The sequence below is a fragment of the Malaya genurostris genome, chromosome 2 (genome assembly GCF_030247185.1).
Source record: "Malaya genurostris strain Urasoe2022 chromosome 2, Malgen_1.1, whole genome shotgun sequence".
Classification (NCBI taxonomy): Eukaryota; Metazoa; Arthropoda; class Insecta; order Diptera; family Culicidae; genus Malaya; species Malaya genurostris.
In genome coordinates this window covers 345,367,990-345,392,805 of record NC_080571.1, presented here as the reverse complement: position 1 = coordinate 345,392,805, position 24,816 = coordinate 345,367,990, and the positions used below count along the sequence as shown (strand labels likewise).

General features: G+C 36.1%; 1 protein-coding gene across 6 annotated transcripts in view; it reads left to right on the top strand.

Moving 5' to 3' along the window:
- Nucleotides 1-10,430, top strand: part of LOC131431957 (P protein-like) — a 105,092-nt gene extending 94,662 nt beyond the window's left edge. For all 6 annotated transcript variants that reach the window (XM_058597945.1, XM_058597951.1, XM_058597948.1 and 3 more), the window contains 6 exons: nt 8,568-8,683; nt 8,748-8,886; nt 8,945-9,432; nt 9,494-9,831; nt 9,897-9,990; nt 10,060-10,430. In XM_058597945.1, the coding sequence (XP_058453928.1) occupies nt 8,568-8,683; nt 8,748-8,886; nt 8,945-9,432; nt 9,494-9,831; nt 9,897-9,990; nt 10,060-10,144 (1,260 nt within the window). In that variant the 3' untranslated portion in view covers nt 10,145-10,430. The remainder of the gene's footprint in view (nt 1-8,567; nt 8,684-8,747; nt 8,887-8,944; nt 9,433-9,493; nt 9,832-9,896; nt 9,991-10,059) is intronic.
- Nucleotides 10,431-24,816: the final 14,386 nt, after the last annotated feature.

Sequence of the window (24,816 nt, the reverse complement as noted above, 5' to 3'; positions counted from 1 at the left end):
AACTTAGCAACCCAGATAGGATCCACACAATCGTCTCATAGTCTGTATCTCTCAATCTCTCTTATCACAGGTAGTAATCGATCGGGCATGATCGTGCACTATATTCACCACTGGACCGTTGCAGCGGCCAGTCTGCTAGGTTAATAGTTAGTTCAGTTCCGACATTCCGTCGCATCACGTCTGTTTATCTCGTTCACATAGATAGCAGAGCAAATAAAGTTCAAAGTCAGTTAAGTGCATTTTTTCTCCGTAATAAAGTGTTTTATTTGAACGAAAGTGTGACATTACCTTTACGGACACCGAAATATCCGTAACCACAGAGTGGGCACATGAATGCCCAATGGGCAAGTGCCACCATACCATTCCAGATCCTGAGTAACAAAATTAATGGACGTTAAAGTGATTCAATACATTCATCTAAATTCCGATCGAGAACAATTATTATTATTATTATTATTATTATTATTATTATTATTATTATTATTTATTAAATCTATTCATCTGACAATATAATAAGTCTTAATGAATATATCAGTCAAGTTATAAAATATTCGATTGTACACTTTCTGAATAAACTTATATGTCGGTTCATTAAAATCGAATAGATTTACAACAGTGGAAAATGTTCTTATACATGTAGTTATCGGTTAATGAAATCCGAACGTCGTTCGACGGTATCTCGGTTGAAGTAGAATATGGTACAATTTCAAATCATCAGCATAAACTAATCTGCAACCGTTAATGAGCAGCAAAATAGCGTCATTGAAAAACAAAGAGAACAGAAGCGGACCCATATTGCTGCCTCGAGGTACTTCTGACAAATTCATAACCAATCAATGAACTTTTTAGTTCCACATAATCGCGACATCTTTCGAAGAAGTATTCGATGGTCTATTCGGTCAAATGCTGCTTTTAGATCCGTGTACACCTCATCGGTTTGCACCTTTTCCTCCATAAGCGAAATGCAGGTCGAGCATCAGGTCGCAGGTCGAGGAGCGACATCAGCTTCGGCGTCGGAAGCAGTATTTCCCACAAATACCGTATGTTTGTTACGATTGAAGTCATTCTCTTGAAATACAGTTTTTTAATGAAATAATTTCAGTATTAATTTATTTATTTTTTGCTGTGTGGTCAGACAAATGATTTTTCTCACACGTGTTCGATCTAGTAGGCTAAGAGAATTGTTTTTCATATGCGTCATTTGGTATAAAAATAGTTGTTTTTAATGAAGATGTTTCAGTATTTATGGTGCAAAACGTGTCCATCAGAAACTATTGCTAGGAATCAAAATATTTCTCGTCTCTGAAGCACAAGAACAAATCGACCCAAGTATTGATTTTGTTGGAAGAAGCAAAACAACGCATCAAATTTCGATTTGCCGGAATATAAAACGTCAGAAAGAGCAGTGACAACACGAATATACGAATATAAATACATGCAAACAATAAATGGATCTGTCTGTTTCTCTTCTTTTCATCTTGGGTTTTTCATTATTCTTTCATGTTCAGAGCGCGTAACAACAATTTCTTTAAATTTTGTGGATTCAAAACAAATGAAAATTGTCACTACAATACAGATAGAACACACTAAATCAAAAACGTATCATATCAGTCATACGTCAGTGCAGAGCAGTTCTTTTTTTTCAACTATTCGCTTCTGTTTTTTATTCACTATTGTTAGAGAAATTGCATACTGCGAAATGTACTGTTTGTTGCCTTTATCTATAAAAAGGTATCAGAATTGCTGGAAAACCCGACTTTCGAACGGAGCCTTGGAGACCTATGTGTTGTGTTGTGTGTGTGTGTGTGTGTGTGTGTGTGTGTGTGTGTGTGTGTGTGTGTGTGTGTGTGTGTGTGTGTGTGTGTGTGTGTGTGTGTGTGTGTGTGTGTGTGTGTGTGTGTGTGTGTGTGTGTGTGTGTGTGTGTGTGTGTGTGTGTGTGTGTGTGTGTGTGTGTGTGTGTGTGTGAGTGTGTGTGTGTGTTTAAGCACCTCGAAAGAAGTCCCCATGCTAAATTTGAGCTAAATCGGACATAAGTAAGGGGTGCTACACAGCGGTTAAAGTTTGAAAATTTTCAATTCGTAAATCGCAGTTAAAATTTTTTCATGTCAAACGTCTTGAAATTGCATGAAACGTCAATATTTAGTGTCATCTCAAAAAAAAAAATTTTTTTTGAAAAAATCGACTTTCTGGGAACTTGTCCCTCGAGACTCGTTTGAGGTTCGGAATTAGTTTAGAATTAGAGTTTTGCATTCATTCGGATTCACGCACCGAAAAAGACTAGAATTAGTAGAACTTTTCAGTTTCATAAAATGCGTACCGCGTAAAAAAACGAAAAAAAACCGCGTAATATCTGAATTCGCGTAAAAACGCGTAACTTCGGAAATCCGTTTAGAAAAAAACCGCAAAATCGAAAATTTTTTTTTTATGTTAAATGTCTTACAAATCTGGTTTAATAAAATACAGTTTTTTTAAAAAAATAAACATTGAATTTTTGTTCGTGAAATTCGGTTTGGCCTTTTTATGACATGACATTACTGCCTATACTCGCATATCAGTCCCATATCGATTTTCGCCAATTTTGAGTTAGGTTGAGGAATGAAATTTATCCTTAATATACTCTCAGAAATTGCAATAAAAATTGAGGGTTTGTTCAGTAAAATGTGAAAAAGATATCAACTCATGTCTGTTCCATATGCAAAGTACCCGCATATCAGTCCCATTAAACGCAAATTTAATTGATTTCAATTGTTGCAATATTGGAATAGCAAAGGTGTATTACCGATATTTTATGCAATAATACCATGATAAAGCATTAAGTAGCACAATAAATCAAAAAGTTCAAAAATTAAATTTAATAGTCTTTTTCTCGACATGTCGATTTTCCATATGGGACTGATATGCAATTATAGGCAGATTATGCGGCAATTAAAACCAAAAAACTTAGCCGAAGTCAGTTGAATTCACCTAAGCGATTGTGAATCATTCCATTTGATTAGAAATCTTTGAAAAAAATGTAGCCATCATTGAGAAATCATAGTGTATACGAAATAAAATTTTAAGGTCCGGGATCAAGAATCGATCTTTATTTGGTCATCGGCTATCATCTGCAAACCCGATTAATTTATGTAAAATTGACATTTTTTCACTAAACACCGTGTATCTCCTGACCTGGAAGTCGGTTCTGATACAAAAAAAAAAAGATTCTATGAGATCTTAAGACCTTTCATTTGAATCTTAAATAGAGGAAATGTGTATAGTCATCTCCGAGTTAAAATGAGTAACATTATTTTAATTTCATTACACATAGCTCCGGAACCAGAAGTCGGATCCAAAGGAAATCCAGGAATATTGTATGGGAGCACAGGATTTTCCATATGAATCTGATCTCGACGAACTGATTCTAATGGTATATGGGTGTAAGAAGTAATGTTTTTTTTAAAAAGTTTAAATTAATATAAATATGAATTTGTTTTGAATTGGAAAATACTGCCATACATGCTAATCAGGAGTGTATCGATAAGTAGTTAGCAACATTCAAACAGTTATTACTCTGAAATGGCTTAATTTTTTGTAGCGTGTTTTGCGGTGACATGTTTGTTAACATGTCAATCGTTTCAATGATGAGTCGAATTGATCCGGGAACGCGAAAGAAAATTCTGCACTCTTGGTGCTCAGAAAGTGGTGTCACGTACAACGAAATTGCAAAACGGGTGAAAGTGCACCACACCAGTGTCAAAAATATTATCGAGAAGTTCGGTAAGACCCTTTCCATGACCCGAGGGACCCTGACTCATACCAAATTAAAATTGAAATAATAAAAAAAATTGAATAGTGGTTTTCAGAGTCGCCCGGGTTGGCGGTTCAATAATGCATAGGACGCTGGTCTTATAAGCCAGTTTATCGTATGTTCGAGCCACGACCTGGAAGGATTCTTAGCGTCAGTAGGATCCATAGTACTAGCCATGCAATGATTCTGTACACTAAGAGTCGACTGCGAAGTCTGTTGAAACAGAAAGCCCAAATTCCACAAAAGGAATGTAATACCAAGACTTTGCTTTTAAGAGTTTCGTGATAGTCGAAACTCCACTGCCACTGACAGTGTCAAAACTACATAAAATGGAGATTAAAATCGGGGTAAAATATACGACCATAATATAAAAAATACGTAAAATTGTACTGGATGACCGGGGAGAAAAGGTTTGCTAGTACTAGCGCTAGATATCCTGGCACTGATCGCTACATGCGCCGTAACTATGACAATTTTTGTTTATGTTTGGAAAAATATCAAGTTACAGTATGAACGAGGATTTGCTGTATATCCGGTGATTTTTAAAAATCAAAAAGTTGAAATCACATCTTAGAATTCATTTAGTTTGTAATTGAAGCAACAAATCAAATTTTGCTGAAGGTATAACCGACGACACGACCTGCCACTCGTGTATCGAAACTGTATCGCAAATCTAACTACCCCTCAGTAACTGGTAATGTCAAATCGAAATCGCCTGAGAAAATATATAAATTAGCAACAATTATTGATGAATTATTGATTTTGAATAACAGTAACCATAACCTTGGTTACTGGATATTGAAGACTTGAGCAACGTAAACAAAACTAACTTCCTCGAGTTGAAGATCCTTATTTCGTGGTAAGTTACAAGTTCTCCAGCATTATTATGTATCAAAGCAGTGGATCGGTTAGTTCAATGAGATTAAGGCTGACGTGAATCTGGTTCGTTTCAAATGAAAAATTAAGTATTGAAAAACATATATAAATGGTTTAATTTACTGTATAGGTAATATTGACGGTATCTTATCGCGCCGAATAAATGGAAGCATGACTGAAACAAAGAATGGAAAGGTTGTACGCTGAACTGAAGCAGATCCCCTGCCAGGTATTAACTTTATTCTTTAAGAGTATGTTGAATTTGAATTTTATTTGTGACTTTTCCTTCATAGAAATGAAGAAGTTTCATCGCAGTCACAGAATCAATTACGGCATGCACATTTTGAGCACATCGGTGTTATCGAGAATACAACTATAAACGACCTCGAAGTTTTTGCCTGTAATTCAAGTCTATATGCCTGTGACTGTCTAGAATCTTATACAAGGACCCTACAAAATACTTCAGGAATGTGCATGTTAACCCAAGTGCCAAAATTGTAGCATATTATAGAATATGTGAAGTTAATTTACAAGAAAAAGACAAACTTTTATTGTAATTGAAATATATTTAAATGACGATAATGACCACAAAGAAAAAATGGTTAGCAGGGTATATTGTACCGGAAAAAAATATATTGCGAATATTTTTTCATATGCAGAAACTACACAATATTCAGATTTGTTTCTTTGTAATGATTTTCTAAAGTAAAACTGTTTCAATTGTGCTTCAAATCATTGTATATTCGCCACTTCTGAATTTGTTCCAAATAGTTCAACCCTCAACCCAAACTTGAAGAAATTTACTTTTCATTCTTCTTATTTCATTCTCCAAATTCATGATTTGGCCCAGTACTGCTGAACCCGGCCTTGGTGCAGGACAATACTGTAATTCGTAATAATTAAAAATGTTTAATACAATCGAGAAGGTCATTTTCAAACTACTTACTGTGATGTGATGTGATGTGAAGTGAAGCCACCATCAGTTCAAGGACTTGCCAGTGGATGCGGGTAGACTTACAGTAGCCCCAATATGACTCATCCATTCACCTTCTTACTATAGCTGTTACCGAAAAGCGAACAAAAAGGGTTGGGCGGATACGTAAGTAGAGTCACTTACTCGTATTCCGCGGGAATAAAAGATGCTCTTCCAACCATAATATCCAGTGCTTGGATGAAGCATATCGCTATACATGCTTGAACCCGCCTGATGGTTTGTTTGAGAAGGGCGCGTCAGACTCATTTCAAACCTTCAGAAGGAAACAAGTTTCCTTCAAGTGACTTGGGCTAGCTATCCACAATCCCTCGTCCAGTCATCAATTCGTCCGATGCCCTGATGCTCCCTCCCCTTTACGCCCCCATGCAAAATGTTTTATATTGATAAATACAATGAAACATAGTGTAATGAAATTAATATAACATAAAATGATATAATAGATTACAAAATAATATAATATAACATAATATAATATAATATATTTTAATTAATTATAATATAATACAATGACATACAATATAATATAATATATTACAAAACATGATATAAAATAACAGTTAATGTAGAGTGTCAGTTATGCTCTTCTATCTTCGCAATACTGCAGGAAGTAGAATATTTCTCTTCTAATAACAATAATAATATCTACATCTATAAAAATAATATATGTTATTATTATTGATGACAAATTAATAATAATAACAATAAATATAATTATGAAAATAACAATAAAAAACAATATAATATAGTACAATGAATTATATAATAAATAATAGAATAAATAAAATGATATGTTGCGATATGCTATGATATTATATTACTTGAATTTATATGTCATTTCTCATCCTCTCATTCTGCCATCAACGCATTCCATCGACCTTTTGTCACCACAGACACACGGGTAGGCATGAAACAGGAACCAGTGAGGACCAAGCTCACCTTGTGACGACCTTGATATTTAGTTGAAAGTTACTTTAAAAATGATAACTTATAAGGAAAACAAATTTATATTTTGCGCAGAGGTACGTAGTACTACTCATAATAAACCCTACAATATAATATAATATAATACAACATAATGCGATACAATATAACATAACATAATAGAAATATAATATAACATAATATAATAAAATATAATATAATATAATACAATATAATATGATATAATGCAATGCAGTATAATACCATACAACATAGTATTTAATAACATAAAATAGTGTAAGACGATAATATATGAAATAATATGCTATGATACAATATAACAGGTAATGTCGCAGTGTAAGTTACGCTCTTCTAATAATAATAATAATAATAATAATAATAATAATAAAAATAATAAAAATACATGATGTAATAAACAACACAATTATATGTTGTAATATACTATGATAAACACTGCACTTTAGGATGGGCTTCAACCTACAAGCCATTTCGCACCCTCTCATTCTGCTACTAACGCAGAAGGCGATAGCACCCAGTCGACGCCGTTCTATTGACCAAATGTCATCATAGACGCTCGGGGAGGCATGAGATAGAGACTTGTGAGGACTTAGTTATCTCACCATTTGACGACCGTAATTTTCAAACTACTTACTGTGTCATAAACCCCAAAACACTTCTGAAAACGATAGATTAAATAATAATATATTGCTATCCTTTCAAATACACGAGACAGCATGTTATGCCCGTTGATTATAATTTTTCGCACAAAATAGACCAACCTGTATAATTTATTCTAATTCCTCGGATCTAGCGTATCGTCTAGCGTTGCAAACATGGGCATCTGTTTGTAGGGTTGTTGAACGGCCGGATTTTTATACTAGTAGGTTGTAGGAAATCATTATCTTTAGACGACTAACATTACCAAGCGTCTTCGAAAATCATACAGTCCGCATCATTTAAAATTAGTTATTGCTCGAACCGAATAGGCATCAAATTCTTTATCTCATTCTCGATCAATTGCAGTCCTCAGAGAGCCATTTCTTTTCCACACATGTTTTACCGGGTACAAGGTGATGGAGGGTATGGTTTTTGCAAAAAGCTCACGAGATCTCGGAGATCCATTGAGTTTACTGCATCTATAATTTGCATTATGTCATGTAAAACTGACTCAATACATATTGCCTTCTTGAAGCGTCCCTCGCAGAGTAATTCAGCAAGATTTAGATGGCACTCAAGATAATTTCGAAGATAACATTTAATCAATACAATGAATTCTGAGAAAATCATTTACCAATATATATTTGGTCCTACAGATGTTTTGAAATCACCAGGGAAAATAGTAACGGTTTTATTCGACATTACGGTTTATTTATTTATTTATTATGGGGCTCCTTGGTTACTAGTTCGTAGCAACTTGAACGGTGTTGCGCAAGAAGATTATTTTTATCATTTTCAAGGGGTCACTAGATTTGTGGTAACTGGTGGTAAATCACTGACGAACACTTTTTATCCCGAGTTTTCTTCAGAGTGCCTGGTCGTGTCGTCGGTATAACTATGTTTACTTCCTTTCTAACTTGTATTGTTTCCATAGCAATATTCCGAAACTTGTCGACGTCTAATAAAATTACACTATTATTGAGATTATTTGTTCACGGTTCAACAGATCGTATGTGACAGTGTAATCTAGAATTTATCTTTGGTTCTACCTCATATAATAATTAAGCGATATTAAAACTGTGTAGGTTACTTTCAGTTGAAAAATCCTTTCGGTAAAGTTACTCTTTCGGCGAAACGAATTTGACGAATGGGAAATATAAGACAATTTATTTGAATACAAGTTTGTCGTCTCTGAGAAAACCGCTGTATTTTAAATATATGTGTTCGACAAATAATCATCAACTTTTGCAAAAACGTTTTTCACAATCTCTTAGAACAATAAACAATAATTGTTTTTTCCTCGCTTTCAGATCACCAATGGAAAAGTTTGGCAACTCATCCACTGCTTATGCATCTGCACCACGCTGATCTCGTCCTTTCTGGATAATGTGACCACGGTACTGCTGATGGCTCCCATCACAATAAGGTATAAGAAAAAAGAGTTAAATAAATCCTTCAGTGTTAATTCAAAAGCTCTAAACTTATTCCAGATTGTGCGAAGTAATGGACATGAATCCTGTTCCGATCCTGATGGCCATCACAGTACACGCAAACATTGGAGGAACAACGACACCGGTTGGGGATCCACCAAACGTGATCATCACGTCGAACCAGTATATTCTGAAACACGTGAGATAAAGTCATATTTTGATGATTTTCAAACACTAACTGAACGAATCTATTTCAGGGGGTAACATTTTTAACGTTTACTGCTCATATGCTGCTCGGAGTGGTCATCGTCGTAGTGGCCACCAACATCCACCTTCGCATCAAGTTCCGGAATATCAACAGTCTCCGGATGCACGAACCCAAGGAACTGCGTGAGTTGCGACGAAACATCAGAGTGTGGGAACTAGCCGCCGGAAAGATTCCACCCTATTCGAAGGATGCCAACATTGTACGCGAGACACTGATGAAAAAGGTTCGCCTGTTGAAGCACGAGCTGAAGAAGATGATGACCAAAGTGAGCCTGCCGAAGGACGTTTATCGTTCGACACTCGAGGAGCTGCAAAAGGAACATCCGATCAAAAACAAAGGATTGCTTATCAAATCTGGGGTCGCTTGTGCCCTGGTCATTGCACTGTTCTTCCTGGAATCGATTCCCGAGCTACGGCGACTGTCCTCCGGATGGGCTGCCCTACTGGGTGTAGTTCTTTTGCTAATCATCGCCGACAAGTAGGATTGTTAGCTAGTATAATATCCGATATGTTTTTTTAAACTTGTCTTCTCGAACCAGAAACGACATGGATGCGATTCTCTCGCGTGTCGAGTGGCCAACCTTGCTCTTCTTCGCGGCGATGTTCACCCTGATGGAAGCCGTCGAACGGATGGGTCTAATCGATTGGATTGGCCATGCGACTGAGACCATCATTCTGGCCGTGTCCGAAGATCTCCGGCTGGCGATAGCCATCATCATTATACTGTGGATTTCGGCACTCACGTCGGCTTTCGTCGATAGCATTCCGGTGACAGCGATGATGGTCAAGATCGTCGTGACACTGTCGGAAAAGTCATCCCTCGGTCTACCACTTCAACCGCTGGTGTGGGCTCTAGCCTTTGGAACATGCTTAGGAGGTTAGAGAGAGAGATTTTGTAGCAAAATTCAAGTTTTTTTTTTCATTTTTCTACTCATTCAATAGGCAACGGAACCCTGGTCGGTGCTTCCGCCAACGTCATTTGTGCAGGAATTGCGGAACAACACGGTTATCAGTTCAGTTTCATGGACTATTTCAAGTATGTGGGGTTTTCTCGTAACGTAAGCCAACTGACTGACTATCGTAATTTTGCCTATTGCTTTCGCAGACTCGGATTTCCCATCATGCTGGTGAGCGTGATTGTAACGACCGGATATTTGATTATGGCCCACGTCGTGTTCGCCTGGCACTGAGCCAAACAAATCTTGGCTCCGGCAGGGAAGACTGGAAGGGATCAAACTGGGAAATATCATACTGTTCGCGGGATGTGGAGAGTTTGTAATTATAGTACTATAAGACTATACTATATCGTGTCGATTTCTTCGACACCAGTGAGTGTGTTTTTCTTCTTATCAACTAGTTAGATTACGATTCATCATCCACTTGTTACATTTGTGTTGTATTTTTTCTTACTTGCATATGTTTGTATAACTGGAAAATTTTAATGTAATACGAATAAATTAAAAACCAATTACTAGATTTTGTGATGTAGGTTTTTTTTCCATATCCGAAATGGTTTTAAGGAAATCATACCACAATTTGTTCCGTGCGGTGTGTGACGGCGGATGACAAACGTGACCAGTGTTGCAAAAATATCAAATAGTCAAATTTCACCGATAATCAAAATCATGCGCGATTTTCGAAATCAATGACGACCATGATCACCCGATGAGAGCATAGGCAAAACCTTATCCAGTTCAGTATCACTACAGTCGAATATCGATGTCAGAAGTCATTTTTTAATACAAGGTGGTGGCTTTTTATTTTTCTGCATAAGTCCAAAATTTATATCCATGGCACTCTTGGTATGCGGCTTTTTCACTCTAAGGAGTGTATCGAAAATAAGCTATCCACAAATTTTTCTTTCAAATTATGATAAAAAACGATATTTTATTCAAGCTAAAAATTGATCCATTATTGTACGAGGTTAAACTTTGAAATTTGAAATTTAAGTTATTCCTTCACAAATTTTCGAACTTTTGATCGAACGCTCTTCATCAATTTCCGGACAAGTATTGCATCGCATTTTTCGGACGATTGAGCGCAAATTTTTTTGAACTCCTGCATGTTCCCAGCTGCCTTACCAGTCTTCTTGAAGACCCTCTTCACGATTGCCCAGTAACGTTCGATGGGTCGAAGCTGAGGGCAATTTGATGGATTGATATTTTTCTCAACGAAATTCATACCCTTTTCCGCAAGCCAATTGAGAGTGGTTTTGGCATAGTGAGCCAACGCTAAATCCGGCCAAAACAGTGAAGGTGCACTATGCTTCTTATATAAAGGTAGCAATCTCTTCTGGAGACACTCAGATCGATAGATTTCTTCATTTATAGTTCCGGTAGTGTAAAAATGGTTGACTTCAAACCACAGGTACATATTGCTTGCCATACTAGTAGCTTTCGACCGAATTTCTACACTTGAATCGACCTGTTCGCATCGCTCACATCCTCCCCAAAGACGACAGAAAAGTATTGTGGATCTGGAAGGGTTTTTGAGTCCTCCTACTCATAAGTCTCCTCGTCCATCAAAACGCATGCATCCGGACACTGCAGAAGACGCGAATACAATTTCCGGGCCCTTCTTGCTGCTCACTTCTTCTGTGCTAAACTTTGTTTCGAGATTTTCTGCTTCTTGTAGGTCTTCAGGTGATTTCGCCTCTCGATACGCTGGATCATTCCGACACTCGTTCCTGCTTTTTTGGCAAAATCACGTATTGACATTGATTTGCTCTTCATGATTAGAAATACAACTTTCTTGTCCAGTTTCGGGTTTGAAGAACCGGATTTTTTGCCTCTTCCTGGTAGCTCATCCAAAGAATAGTGTTCCCCAAACTTATCCATGATGGTTTTAACACTGACATGATGAATTCCAAACCCCTTCGCCAATTTTCTCATAGTAATACCCTTTTCACTTAGCCATGTGTCCAGAAACTTAATTTTCACTTCCTTTTCAGTACGCGACATTTGGAAAACGCAGAATTTCAACTGCACAAACAAGCGAACAAACGAAAGCTGACAGCCAAACGCACAGCGTGCTGTGATCTGAGCATAAACATCCATCACAAATACATGCGTACAACACAAATGTATGTGGATAGCTTATTTTCGATACATTCCTTATTTGGCTATGGAAACTGATCATTTTGTTTCTGATCTGCCTATTTCAATTGAGGAAATGATCTCAAACATCAATGTTCGACACCCATTCATCTTAATCACTCCAAAAATATCCATATAAAGACTGTCCCAGAAAGTATGGACGCAACCAAAAACAGCTGCCATTTTGCAATGGTTCAGAATCTGTCAATTTTTATGGCTGCTTCCTGTTGTTTACACTCTTCTCTAACCACTTGTGCAGTTGTTTATTCGTTTTCATTAGTTTGTTTCGAAATGCGTGGACTTTCAGCAGAACAACGTCGAAAAATTGTATACAAATGGTGCACAGAACGCGGACTGTCACTGAGAAAGATAGCAAAAATGGGAGGAGTAAGTGAAAAAGCCGTGCGAAATGCAATCAGGAAGTTCGGTGAGGATAACACCTTTGAAGATAAACCGAAAACGGATCGAAAAAAAGGTCCTGCTAACCCTCAGTTGGATAAACGTATACTGAAGGCGTTCGAGCAAAAGAAGGAGGTTTCAGCTCGGGATGTGGCCAAAAAAGTGGACACTTCGAAGTCAATTGTTCTTCGTGCTAAAGAACGTTTGAATCTTCGAACCTATAAGAAGCAGAAACAACCAAAACGTAGTCCGAAACAAGAAGCATCGATCAGGCCGAGGGTTCGAAAGCTGTACAATACGATTCTTGGTGGAAATTTGAACTGCATAATCATGGACGACGAAACCTACGTGAAACTCGATTACAAATCCTTGCCGGGACCACAATATTATACGGTGCGAGAAGGGCAAGTGTTATACCAGTCCGAGACATCGATTGAAATCGAAAAATTTGGTAAGAAAGCTATGGTCTGGCAAGCAATTTGTAGCTGCGGTAAGATTTCGAAACCCTTCACCATCACTGCTTCAAAGAACAGCGAAATATACATCAAGGAATGTTTACAAAAACGACTTCTACCCATGATTCGGAGACACGAGAAATCCTATTGTCTTCTGATAAGATCTTGCTTCTTGCCAATAGTCGAAATCAACGGTAGAATGGTATACTACCAATAATGTCACTTTCGTCCCAAAAGACATGAATCCACCAAATTGCCCACAACTTCGACCAATTGAGGAATTTTGAGCATTAACGAAGGCACATCTTAGGAAACATGTCTCGGCAGCCGAAACCATTTAACAGTTTGAAATAGATTGGAAAAAAGTGTCAAAACTTGTCGCCAAGAAGTCTGTACGGAATTTTATGAGGAACGTTCGCAAGAAGGTGCGCCAGCTAGTCTACAATGGCTAAGTAGCAAATGTTGAGAATGATATTCTGTTGTTGTAGTCTACTATTATCAGTATATCGAATAAAATTTGAATATCTAACACCCATGAATTATTTACAGCGAAATTAAAGTGCGTCCACACTTTCTGGGACAGTCAAAACTATCATGTAACATAACTTCTATTCGTTCGAATCGGATTATTTCGATCGGATACGAAATTTTGCATCCTGTGTCTCGATCGACTTAGAGTTTTTTAATACAAAACCATGCCATTTTAAAATCTGTGTTTCAACTTGAAAAATCTGTGTACCATCTGTGTTGCATATTTTCAATCATAATCTGTGGAAAACATTCTGCCATATTTATAAAATATTCATAAAAATCTGTAGAAATCTGTGAATTTTGATAAAATCTGTGTTCTGTGACACAGAATCTGCGTGGCAAAATAGGCAACAAAATCTGTGGTTTTACAGAAAAATCACTGAATATTGTAACTTTGATCATCACTCGATCGAATTACAGAATGTAAATTATTACATTCGATCGAAATTGTTGATATTGTAAAAAAATGTCACTCATCCGTGTTGCCACTCCGTGTTACAAAGACATCATATTAACAAAATATCCAGCTCTCACATTTCCCGATCAAATCGTTGGCAACATCTTTTTCGCGGGTATGGCGTCCTCAGACGAATCCGCATCGAATCTCGTACATAGAAGTAGGGGAGAGAAATGTCAAATTCGTGCGCGCCAAAACAGCAGCACTGCGCACCCATACAATTGACATTGTATGTTCAATGTAATGCCGTGCGATGGCGTTGCTGAACCGAAGATTCAGTCGGTGTTGAACAGGCTCTTGGCTCCTGGAAAATTTTTTTGGTTACCTAGAGTTTCATTGATTCAAGGCTTCAGTTTTTTTCAAGGCTACCTGAATCACTAACAGTCTTTTCAAAGACTAACAATTAGTCAGCCTTTCTCAAGGCTATACAAAGAGTGATATTCTAATATAATCAGTCTTTTTCAAGACTAAGAAATTAATCAGCCTTTTTTTAAGGCTACCACAAAATCTGTCTTTATCAAGACTTTACCAAAATAGGAGTATAATCGAAGACTAATTTAGCCTAGTTAATTTAATTTAAAACTTCATTCATTTCAAAAATGCCTGCGTCCAACCGGAAAGGCAACAAGCCTAAGGCTAAAAATAATTCAATACGGAATAAATCACAATCCGTTATTCAACATTTTTCTAATAACATTCACGATCTTATAGAATCCGAATGTAAAAATAAAAGACAACGGACGGATTTCCCTTCCGTTGATTCTATGCCGTCTAACAATATTTACGAGATTCTTCCTGAATCCGATTGCAGCGAAATAGAAGAAAATTCTTCAAAAATTCTCAAAATGGACGCTTGTCGTTCTGGGAAGAAACATCAATCTATGCCACCAGTGACGGTGATGATTTCCGACTTCAAAGCATTCCGTACTGAGCTTTCTACTTTTCTCTCGGAAGTAAAAGTCTCATTTCAAATCGGACGAAGAGGAGAATGTCGAGGAAGATTACGAACGTCTTATTCGATATTTGTCCGAGAAACTTCATAAATTTTATTCATATGATATAAAATCAGACAGACCCTTCAAGGCTGTCTTGAAAGGCTTATCTAATGATCAAAGTATTGATGAAATTAAAAATGAAATAAAAGAATTGCTTGGTTTTGCCCCTTCCCAAGTAATACTTATGAAAAAAAGAGCGAATGGTACTTCTAAACCACGCTCTGGAATTTCCCATGAACTTTACCTAATACACTTCAATCGAAGTGATGTAAACAATTTGAAAACTTTAGAAAAAGTACGTTTCATTTCCCATATTAAAATTCATTGGGAGCATTATAAACGGCATAATCGTATTGCAAACTTATCGCAATGTCGTCGTTGCCAAGGCTTCGGTCGTGGAACCAAAAATTGTCATATGGAATTGTAGTAAATCGCATTCGAAAGACGTTTTTCCAATGAATGAAACCACTGATAAATTTTCATGTTCAAATTGCGATGGAAATTATAAATCCAATTATTTGAAATGTCCTGTCAGGGAAAAAATTTAAACGCTCGTTCGCTTAGACAACAAGTCAAATCAACGACCTTAAATTTACAGAACATACCTGAAAATTCTTCTAAGGCACCTGCCAATTCGTCTTCTAACGAAAACAATTTATTGACAGGTAGATCGACCTCGTCATCATCTTCTTCTAATGTCAGTTATGCTGGTATATTAGGTAGAAATCTATCTCCTATTTCTTCTAATGTAAATAATCAAAACACAGGACCGCCTTGCAGTTCTTCTTCTAACGAAAACAATTTATTAATAGGTAGACCGGCCAAATCATCTTCTTCTAATGGCAGTCTACCTACAAATATTCCTTCAATGCCATTCGCTTCTTTAAATGAAGTCGATTTAGGCGATATAACTGAAAATAAAATGATCTACCTACAAGATCAACTTTTTCAAATGATCATCCAAATGAATTCGACTTCATCACTTTTTGAAGCATTTCAAATCGGATGGAAATTTGCAAATAATATTATAATGAATTTAAAATTTAACAGTGATGTTAAATAATTATTTGAATATTTTAAATTGGAATGCTCGATCTTTGAAATCGAGTGAAGACGAATTTTATAATTTTCTCGAAGTTCACAAAATCCATATTGCCATTGTGACAGAAACTTTTCTTAAACCAAATGTCAAATTGAAAAGTAATCCACATTATGTGGTTCATCGATTTGACAGGTTTACTGGAATGGGTGGTGGAGTTGCCATTTTTGTCCAACGGCAAATTAAACATCGAATTTTACCTTCTTTCAATACTAAAGTTATTGAAAGCTTGGGAATCGAAGTTGAAACCATTCATGGAATTTATTTCATCGCTGGAGCATATTTGCCATTCCAATGCACCGGCGAACAATTAAATTTCTTTAAAGGTGATTTGCAAAAACTTACAAGATATCGATCGAAATTTTTCGTAATAGGGGACTTAAATGCTAAGCATGTCCAGTGGAATTGTTGGCAAAATAACAGTAATGGTAAAATACTTCATAATCAACTCTCAGCTGGTTACTTCACAGTTCTTCATCCCAGTAATCCTACTTGTTTCTCTTCCGTGAAAAACCCGTCTACAATTGATCTGGTTCTAACAGATCAAAGTCACATTTGTAGTGAGCCGATTACTCATGCTGACTTTGACTCAGATCATCTTCCAGTAACATTCAGACTTTCCAACGAAGCTACAATTAATCCTATTAGTTCTATTTTCAACTATCATAGAGCTAATTGGTTGGATTACAGATCTCACATTGAAAATCATGTGGATCATGAAACTATTTTAGAAAATTCTGCGGACATCGACACAGCAATTGATAATTTGAATCATTATATTATCGAAGCTAGAAATCTTTCAGTTCCCAAAGCTCAAACTAAATTAAATTCTCCTATCATCGATGACAATCTTCAACTGCTCATTCGGTTGAAGAATGTTCGTCGACGACAATATCAACGTTCTCGTGATCCTGCTATGAAAAACATAGTTAAGGATTTACAAAAAGAAATTAAACATAGATTTACTCTTTTGCGAAATGAAAATTTCGCTAAAGAAGTTGAACAAATTAAACCATATTCTAAACCTTTCTGGAAACTTTCTAAGGTTCTTAAGAAACCTCAGAAACCAATTCCTGCTCTCAAGGAAGGAAATCAAATACTTCTTACAAATGGTGAAAAAGCTCAAAAGCTAGCTCAGCAGTTCGAGAGTGTCCACAATTTTAATTTAAACGTTGTGAGTCCTATTGAAAATGAAGTCTCACTGAAATATGATCATATTTCAACCCAAGTGTTATCACACGATGACATTATTGAGACGAATTTTGATGATATTAAATCAATTATTAGGAAACTCAAAAACATGAAGGCTCCTGGTAATGATGGAATTTTTAATATTCTTATTAAAAATCTTCCCGATGTTGCCTTGAGACTCCTGGTTAAAATTTTCAACAAGTGTTTTTCATTAGCTTACTTCCCAAAAAGATGGAAAAACGCTAAAGTAATTCCTATCCTAAAACCTGATAAAAACCCAGCAGAAACATCAAGTTATCGCCCAATTAGCTTACTTTCTTCTATCAGTAAACTTTTTGAAAAAATTATCTTGTTGAGAATGATGACTCATATAAATGAGAATTCAATTTTTTTACCAGAACAGTTTGGATTTCGTCATGAACATTCAACTACTCATCAACTTGTCAGAGTAACGAACATGATAAAAGCAAATAAATCTTCTGGGTTATCCACTGGAGTTGCTCTTCTAGACATAGAAAAAGCATTCGACAGTGTTTGGCACAAAGGTTTAATATCAAAAATGTCTGATTTCCAGTTTCCTATTTATTTGATCAAAATGATTCAAAATTATTTAACTGATCGTACTTTTCAGGTTAGCTATCGGAATTGTAAATCTGAATTGCTACCCGTACGAGCCGGTGTTCCGCAGGGTTCGAGTGTAGCTCCAATCTTGTATAAAAAAAGACATCGACTTTGTAGGCTTCGCATTTTTTTAAAAGTGATCTTGTTGCATCTTTAGTGTATTGGTCTTTCCATTCATATAAAACGTGTGCAAACTATCATCCGAATTGGAGTATGTGAAGTTTGATGATTCAGTTCTCGAATGGCTCAATAGTATTACAATGCGTCACCGTTGTGCTAAAATCAAAAAACGGCAAAATTGCACTTCTTTTCGAAAGGTTAAAAACAGAGCAATCCATGACCACGATGAAACTCGATCTAGGAGACCAGTTGGCGTGACGGATGTTTATGACATTCAATTCAAATTCAAATTCTGCGAAGTTCATTAGGCATAAACTCAATTTGATTTTAATGGCTTGCTTTGAGGCAAATATTTCCGTCGTTTATTTTGAAGAGCATATATTTTTTCTAATCCGTCAGACACAGATGTCATCTTTCGATGGTAAGTAATTTGATCTCTTGGCAGCCTGACAGGAGGGAAGGGAAAGTTGGAATAGATTGAAGATCAAATAATTATTATAAATTTACTTCGTCGTCTCATGTTTCGAACGAGGTAGAAGGTAAACATAGACCAAGGGCAGAAATCAAAGTATGTACCGCCCACTAATTAATTATTGACGCACCTTTGTCGATGGGAAGGGCGACAAAACCCGGAACGACTATCCATAGAAAATATTGGGTGTACCAGGAAAAAGTATTCAAATTAACATTAAATATGTTTTAATTTTTGTGAACAGTATTCGAACATTCATTTTCGTTCAATTACCGAAGTAATAATCTATTTCCCACGGTGAACTTTTTCGCGTATAAAATATTAATCAATAATAATTAATCAGATATAAATAACGGTTTAGCTTTAATGACTATTCAAAGAATTGTACTGAAACTGTATTCGAATGATTGACTCAAAATAAAATACCCTGTAGTAATGTTTTAAACCAAACTACATGTACAATATGTGACGAGTCATAAAGAATTACGTGTCCCATCCATCGTTGGCGGTCTTTAAATTAAAATTTCATTTGCACTACTTTCAAACACATTACGAATAGCTACTTCTGTACCACGCATCGTGTCACGCGAAATGACAAACTCACAGTTTGGTGATTCAGCAGCAAATCAAAAACAAAGTAGGCCGAACGTTGGTGTGAAAGCATTTTTAACACACCATGCGTAACAAACCATGACTGCCGTTGAGAGGCGCTTGCACTGTATCTGCATTAGACAGCTTATTCTTCGAATTTGACTGAGGTCTGTTCATTAGCCACCCACTCAGTTTAGCTCTTTTAAGGCCCGTTCTTTTATTGTAGACTTTTTCATGTATCCTACCTTGAAATTCCGCGTAGACTTTTTATTTTTAACTGGAATTTATAGTTGATGTTTAAGAGCTGAAATCGAAAAAACAATTCAAAGCCCCTGTACTAAAGCCCAATGCTCAACCCGTCTCCAATATTGAAAAATGTTCCATTTGATGAAGCGCTTCACTCGATATTATCGTGAGATGAGAAGCGTTACGTTAAGTTAAAGAAGCCAGAAAGCGTTGCATACGATAATTTTCTTAAATTGAGGGCTACAAATTATATGAGTTCATTCAGGGGTTATCCTAAGTTTGTGCTTCGGGCACATAACCGTTTTTACTTTTCTTTACGTTTCGTCTTAGACTCGTCAGTACAGAGCAGTTCAAATTGAGCTGCTTAGTGCAAACTTAAACAGTTCAACTTCAACCGCTAAGCAGACGTAAAGTTAATTTTATTTGCAAAACAATTTTTCAATTGGCACCGTTTTCGCTCGGCACGTCAGAAAAGACATGGCACTTTTTTTTATATCGTTTATTTATACCCGGCTTTAACCAAGTTGCGGTCGTTCGCCGGACATGGCACTTCGGTGCCAATTGAAAAAGTGTTTTGCAAATAAAATTAACTTTACGTCTGCTTAGCGGTTGAAGTTGAACTGTTTAAGTTTGCACTAAGCAGCTCAATTTGAACTGCACTGTACTGACAACTCTAAGACGAAACGTAAAGAAAAGTTATATGAGTTGTTTTGTGGAAGTTATGAATGTCAAAAACTGTTAAAATGTGTAGATTCTTGCGGTAAACGAGTTACTTTTAAGGAAGTTATAGACGTTACGAAGCGTTACTTTTTTAAGTTTCAGGCGTTACGAAGCGTTACATGCGTTACTTTTTTGTAAGTTATAGGCGTTAAGAAGCGTTAAATGCGTTACTTTTTTTTGTGAATCATAGGCGTTACGAAGCGTTACATGCGTTACTTTTTTATAAGTTATAGGCCTTAAGATGCGTTACATGCGTTACTTTTTTTGTGAATCGTACGCGTTACGAAGCGTTCTATGCGTTACTTTTTTGTGAGTTCAAAGCGTCACGAAGTGTTACATGCGTTACTTTTTTGTGTGTTACTTTTTTTGTGAATCATAGGCATTACGAAGCGTTACATGCGTTACTTTTAAGTCACGTTTTCACTAACTAGTTATCATTATCGTCATCTGCATCATCATTGTCATCGTCATCATCATCATCATCATTATTATAAGTAAGGACGACGAGGACAATGGCAGAAACGTGCGGGTTTTTTGTGTAGTGGAGGGAATGGTCAAACACGGTTTTGGTGTTCTTTTATGCAGAAAAAATGCGTTACATTGATTGCGATACAGATTGTTGAGTGAAATGTAAGTTAGTAGAAATAGATTTTGAAGAGGGGTTGATGCCAGAGTTGTGAGTAGGAGAAAGTGTGACAATACATAAAAATATTGTTCATAACGCTTATCAAAACCACTATATTATTGTCAATTCATTTATATTACAGGATGTCAGAAAAATTATAATGAAATCGATAGTATTATTTCACACGTTCATAGCTCTTCTGCATGCATCGTCCTGAGAAAAAATGTTCTTTCAGAGTTCACGTGGCACAACAGCTACTCAGAGGAATGTGGCTAGAAAGTCCGTCGTCGAATGCTGGAGGGACTAAAAAAAATTGACGAGTGTCTCCTTAAGCAAAATGAAATTTACCAATGTGAGTGCAAAACTAAACAGCGGTAGTCCGGTAGTCGTCACGTTCCCCAGCTAACTCCAGTTTCTTTTTGGAGCACCCATTCTTTAAGGTTGCTTTCGAAAATGTTTATAATCGAACTTAGAAGCTCACTTCAATTTATTGCCAAATATTTTGAAGAGATAATATTCTTGAACTAGACCCAAGTAGCAAATGAAACTTATTGAAATTTTGAGAGGTTCTACAATTGTTTTAGTATTGTTTTTGTATGCTAGATAAGTTCAGAAAGATTTTCAAATATATTAAAATCGGTTGTGCAACTTATCACTGTTAAGTTTTACAATACTACCCAAAAAATCACAATAGAACAATTTGAGGTACATCTGAAACAATTGTGCAGCAAATCACAAACTTGCCCACGTTGCACTAGCAGTTATAGAAGCTCAGTGAAAATTTTCATATCGTCATGTAAAAACGAAGTAACTAAAACAATTGTTCAACTTATCAAAAATTTTCCACATGACTGTCATAATTGTATCCGACTCAATATATGCCGAAATGGCAGTATATCTACTGAAAACTACTATATCTCGAGTGAAGAAAAAACAAAGTGAATTTATGCTCTCCTCAAGGCAAAAAAATGATACGCCAAATTGAAAACCTCGCAATAAAAACTATTTTGCAGCCGAGTCCGCATAGTCTCGGCTGCCTCATGAAATTTTAGGTCAGTGTGTGCAGTTTTCTTCATTTTAAGAAAAACAATTCGAAACATGCAAATAAGTTGTACCAGATTTATCTGCTTCAAATGACATGAGAATATTATCCTAAAAGTTCCAGAAATACAGCATTACATATGCAATCAAAACAAAAAACAATGCGATAATTTGTATCCGGGTTTTATCTCGCGAAAAAAATGAATAGACCTGACATCTCTTTTTTAAAGATATTGAAAGAAATGTAAAGTTCATCATAGTTACTCTCCTAGTTATATATTACCGCTTGAGCAACTTGAGCAACTCGAACAACTAAAGCACATCTACAGTGCGTATCACAAAAGTCGGGTTCACTAACATGAATGACTAAATTATATTGTTGTTTAAGTCAACTAGTTTGATAAATATAAAAAACAACTATTTTAATAAAAATAAAAACAAAAATTTCTCTTTTTTCATTATTTACAGGTTTATATTTTCTTTTATTTAGGTAAAATAAATCAATACGTTGGGTGAACCATTTTCTTTTCAACACACTGTTACCATCGATGCCATATTGGAAAATATTGAAGAAAAATTCATTTCAAGATTTTTCAGATTATTTGAAACATCAATATGATTAAAATCGTCTGAATTACGAAGTGTTACTTTTTTGTAAGTTATAGGCGTTACGAAGCGTTACATGCTTTACTTTTAACTAAGAATTACGAAGCGTTACTTTTTTGTAAGTTATAGGCGTTACAAAGCGTTACATGCGTTTTTGTAAGTTATAGGCGTTAAGAAGCGTTACATGTGTTACTATGTTGAGAATCATAGGCGTTACGAAGCGTTACTTGCCTTACGTTCTTGTAAATAATAGACATTACGAAGCGTTACATGCGTTACTTTTTTGTAAGTTAAAGGCGTTACGAAGCGTTACATGCGTTAAATTTTTGTAAGTTATAGGCCTTAAGAAGCGGTCAATGCGTTACTTTTTTGTGAATCATAAGCGTTACGAATCGTTACATGTGTTACTTTTTTGTAAGAATTACGAAGTGTTACTTTTTTGTAAGGTATAGGCGTTACGAAGCGTTACATGCGTTACTTGTTTGTAAGTTACAGGCATTAAGAAGCGTTACTTTTTTTGTGAATCATAGGCGTTACGAAGCGTTACATGAGTTACTTCTTAGTAAGTTATATACGTTACTTTTAAGTAAGTTATAGGCGTTAAGAAGCGTTAGTTTTTTGTGAATCATAGGCGTAACGAAGCGTTACATGCGTTACATTTTTGTAAGAATTACGGAGTGTTACTTTTTTGTAAGTTGTAGGCGTTACGAAGCGTTACATGTTTTATTTTTAAGTAAGAGTTACGATTCGTTACTTTTTTGTAAGTTATAGGCATTAAGAAGCGTTAGATGCATTACTTTTTTGTAAGTTATAGGCGTTACGAAGCGTTACATGCGTTAATTTTTTTTTTTGAAAATTTTAGGTGTTACAAAACGATACCTGTATTGCATTTTTAAAAGGTACAAACGCTACGAGGCGTTACACGCGTTACTCTTTTGTAATTTTTGTGTGTTACGAAGCGTTACATGTAACTTTTTGTAAGTTATAGGTGTTAAAAATGTTACAAGAAGGGATTTTGATTACGTTTATAATTGGAACTTTTATTATCTTTGTGCAATTGAAGGATATGCAATTTTTTTTACTTTGTGAAAGAATTTTCACAGATAACAGATGTACAGGCTCACATATGAGCAAAGCAAAGTCTTGGCATTACATTCCTTTGGTGGAATTTGGCCTTTCTGTATCAACAGACTTCGCAGCCGATTCTTAGTGTACAGAATCATTGCATGGCTAGTACTATGGATCCTACTGACACTAAGAATCCTTCCAGGTCGGGGCTCGAACATACGACAACTGGTTTGTAAGACCAGCGTCCTATGCATTGAACCGCCAACCAACGGGACATATGAACTGTGTGTAAAATTTGCTCAATCAGCGTGGCGAACATTTGCAGATGTCACCACGATCGACACGGGATGCCACCACGATTTGGGTGCCGCTTTCACTTGAGCCACAATTTTGGTGGCAAAATTCACTTCACGCTAGATTTTTGTTTTGCTGTTGGTTAAAATGGCAAGTTTATTTTTGTTTTATTTCGATCGAATTCTCGTGTAATTTGTGCGACATGGAAATAAATAAATAAATAAATCGTGTGATAGGTGTTAGAATTGTTATAGTTCGAATATTTATATAACAAGCAGGAGGATTGTGTTATCGTTCCGGAAGGTAGTGGAACGTTTTGAAAGATCGTGGCGAATAGTCGTGTAGGTGGCAGTAGTGTTTCCAATGTATAGCAAATTTCAAATTTACACAAGATTTTGAAAAATTTCGTTTGAGCCTGTATTCGTGTTATCTGTGGAATTATTAATGAAAAAAAAAATTAAATCGGGTTACTAACGGTTGAGATATGGTCAGTCAAAGTAAGCGTTGCAACTTCTTTTCAAAAGACTTTGATTTGCAATTTTGCTTATAACTTTGGGTAGACATCTGTATTTTGCATAAGCCTAAAGAGATTTTACTCTCATTGAATTTACCGTTTTAATGGTGACGAAACTTTTGAAATCGGTCAAAAACTATCTGTACTGTCCCTCAAAACCGAAGTATATATTTTTTTTATTATTAAATGTTAATTCTAGGTCTAAAAATAAAAAAATCAGATGCATTTGTTTTTAAAAAATGGATTCTGAAGTCTGAAAATAATGGATACGTTCTACATATTTCATATTTCGTATGTTTTTTTCGGAGTCTATTGCAAATCGTATGAAAAATATGGAAAACCAGGCGTGTTCTCGTACTACACCATCTACCGGAACAACTGAGAAACGTAAGCTTTTCCTGATGTAGGAATTAGTTCATCTAGCACACAATAACCGAACATCCAAGTAATAGTGATTTACTATCACAACATTTCACCATATCTTTTATCACCCTCTCCAAGAGCTTTCCATCGTGAGATTGGTGCGTTAAAGCTTTCCATTCACCGCGCTCCGTTCTTCGGTCACTCGGTTTTACTTTCTGTCAATGTTTTCGCTCACAACTGCTCACAACGTGCCGTTCTCTCACCGGTGAGGCGGCCGGTGAGTTCCATCGAGTGTGCCATGACATGACACTGGAAAAGGATACCGACGATTTCCATGGTACCAGTCCAAGTCAGCTGTA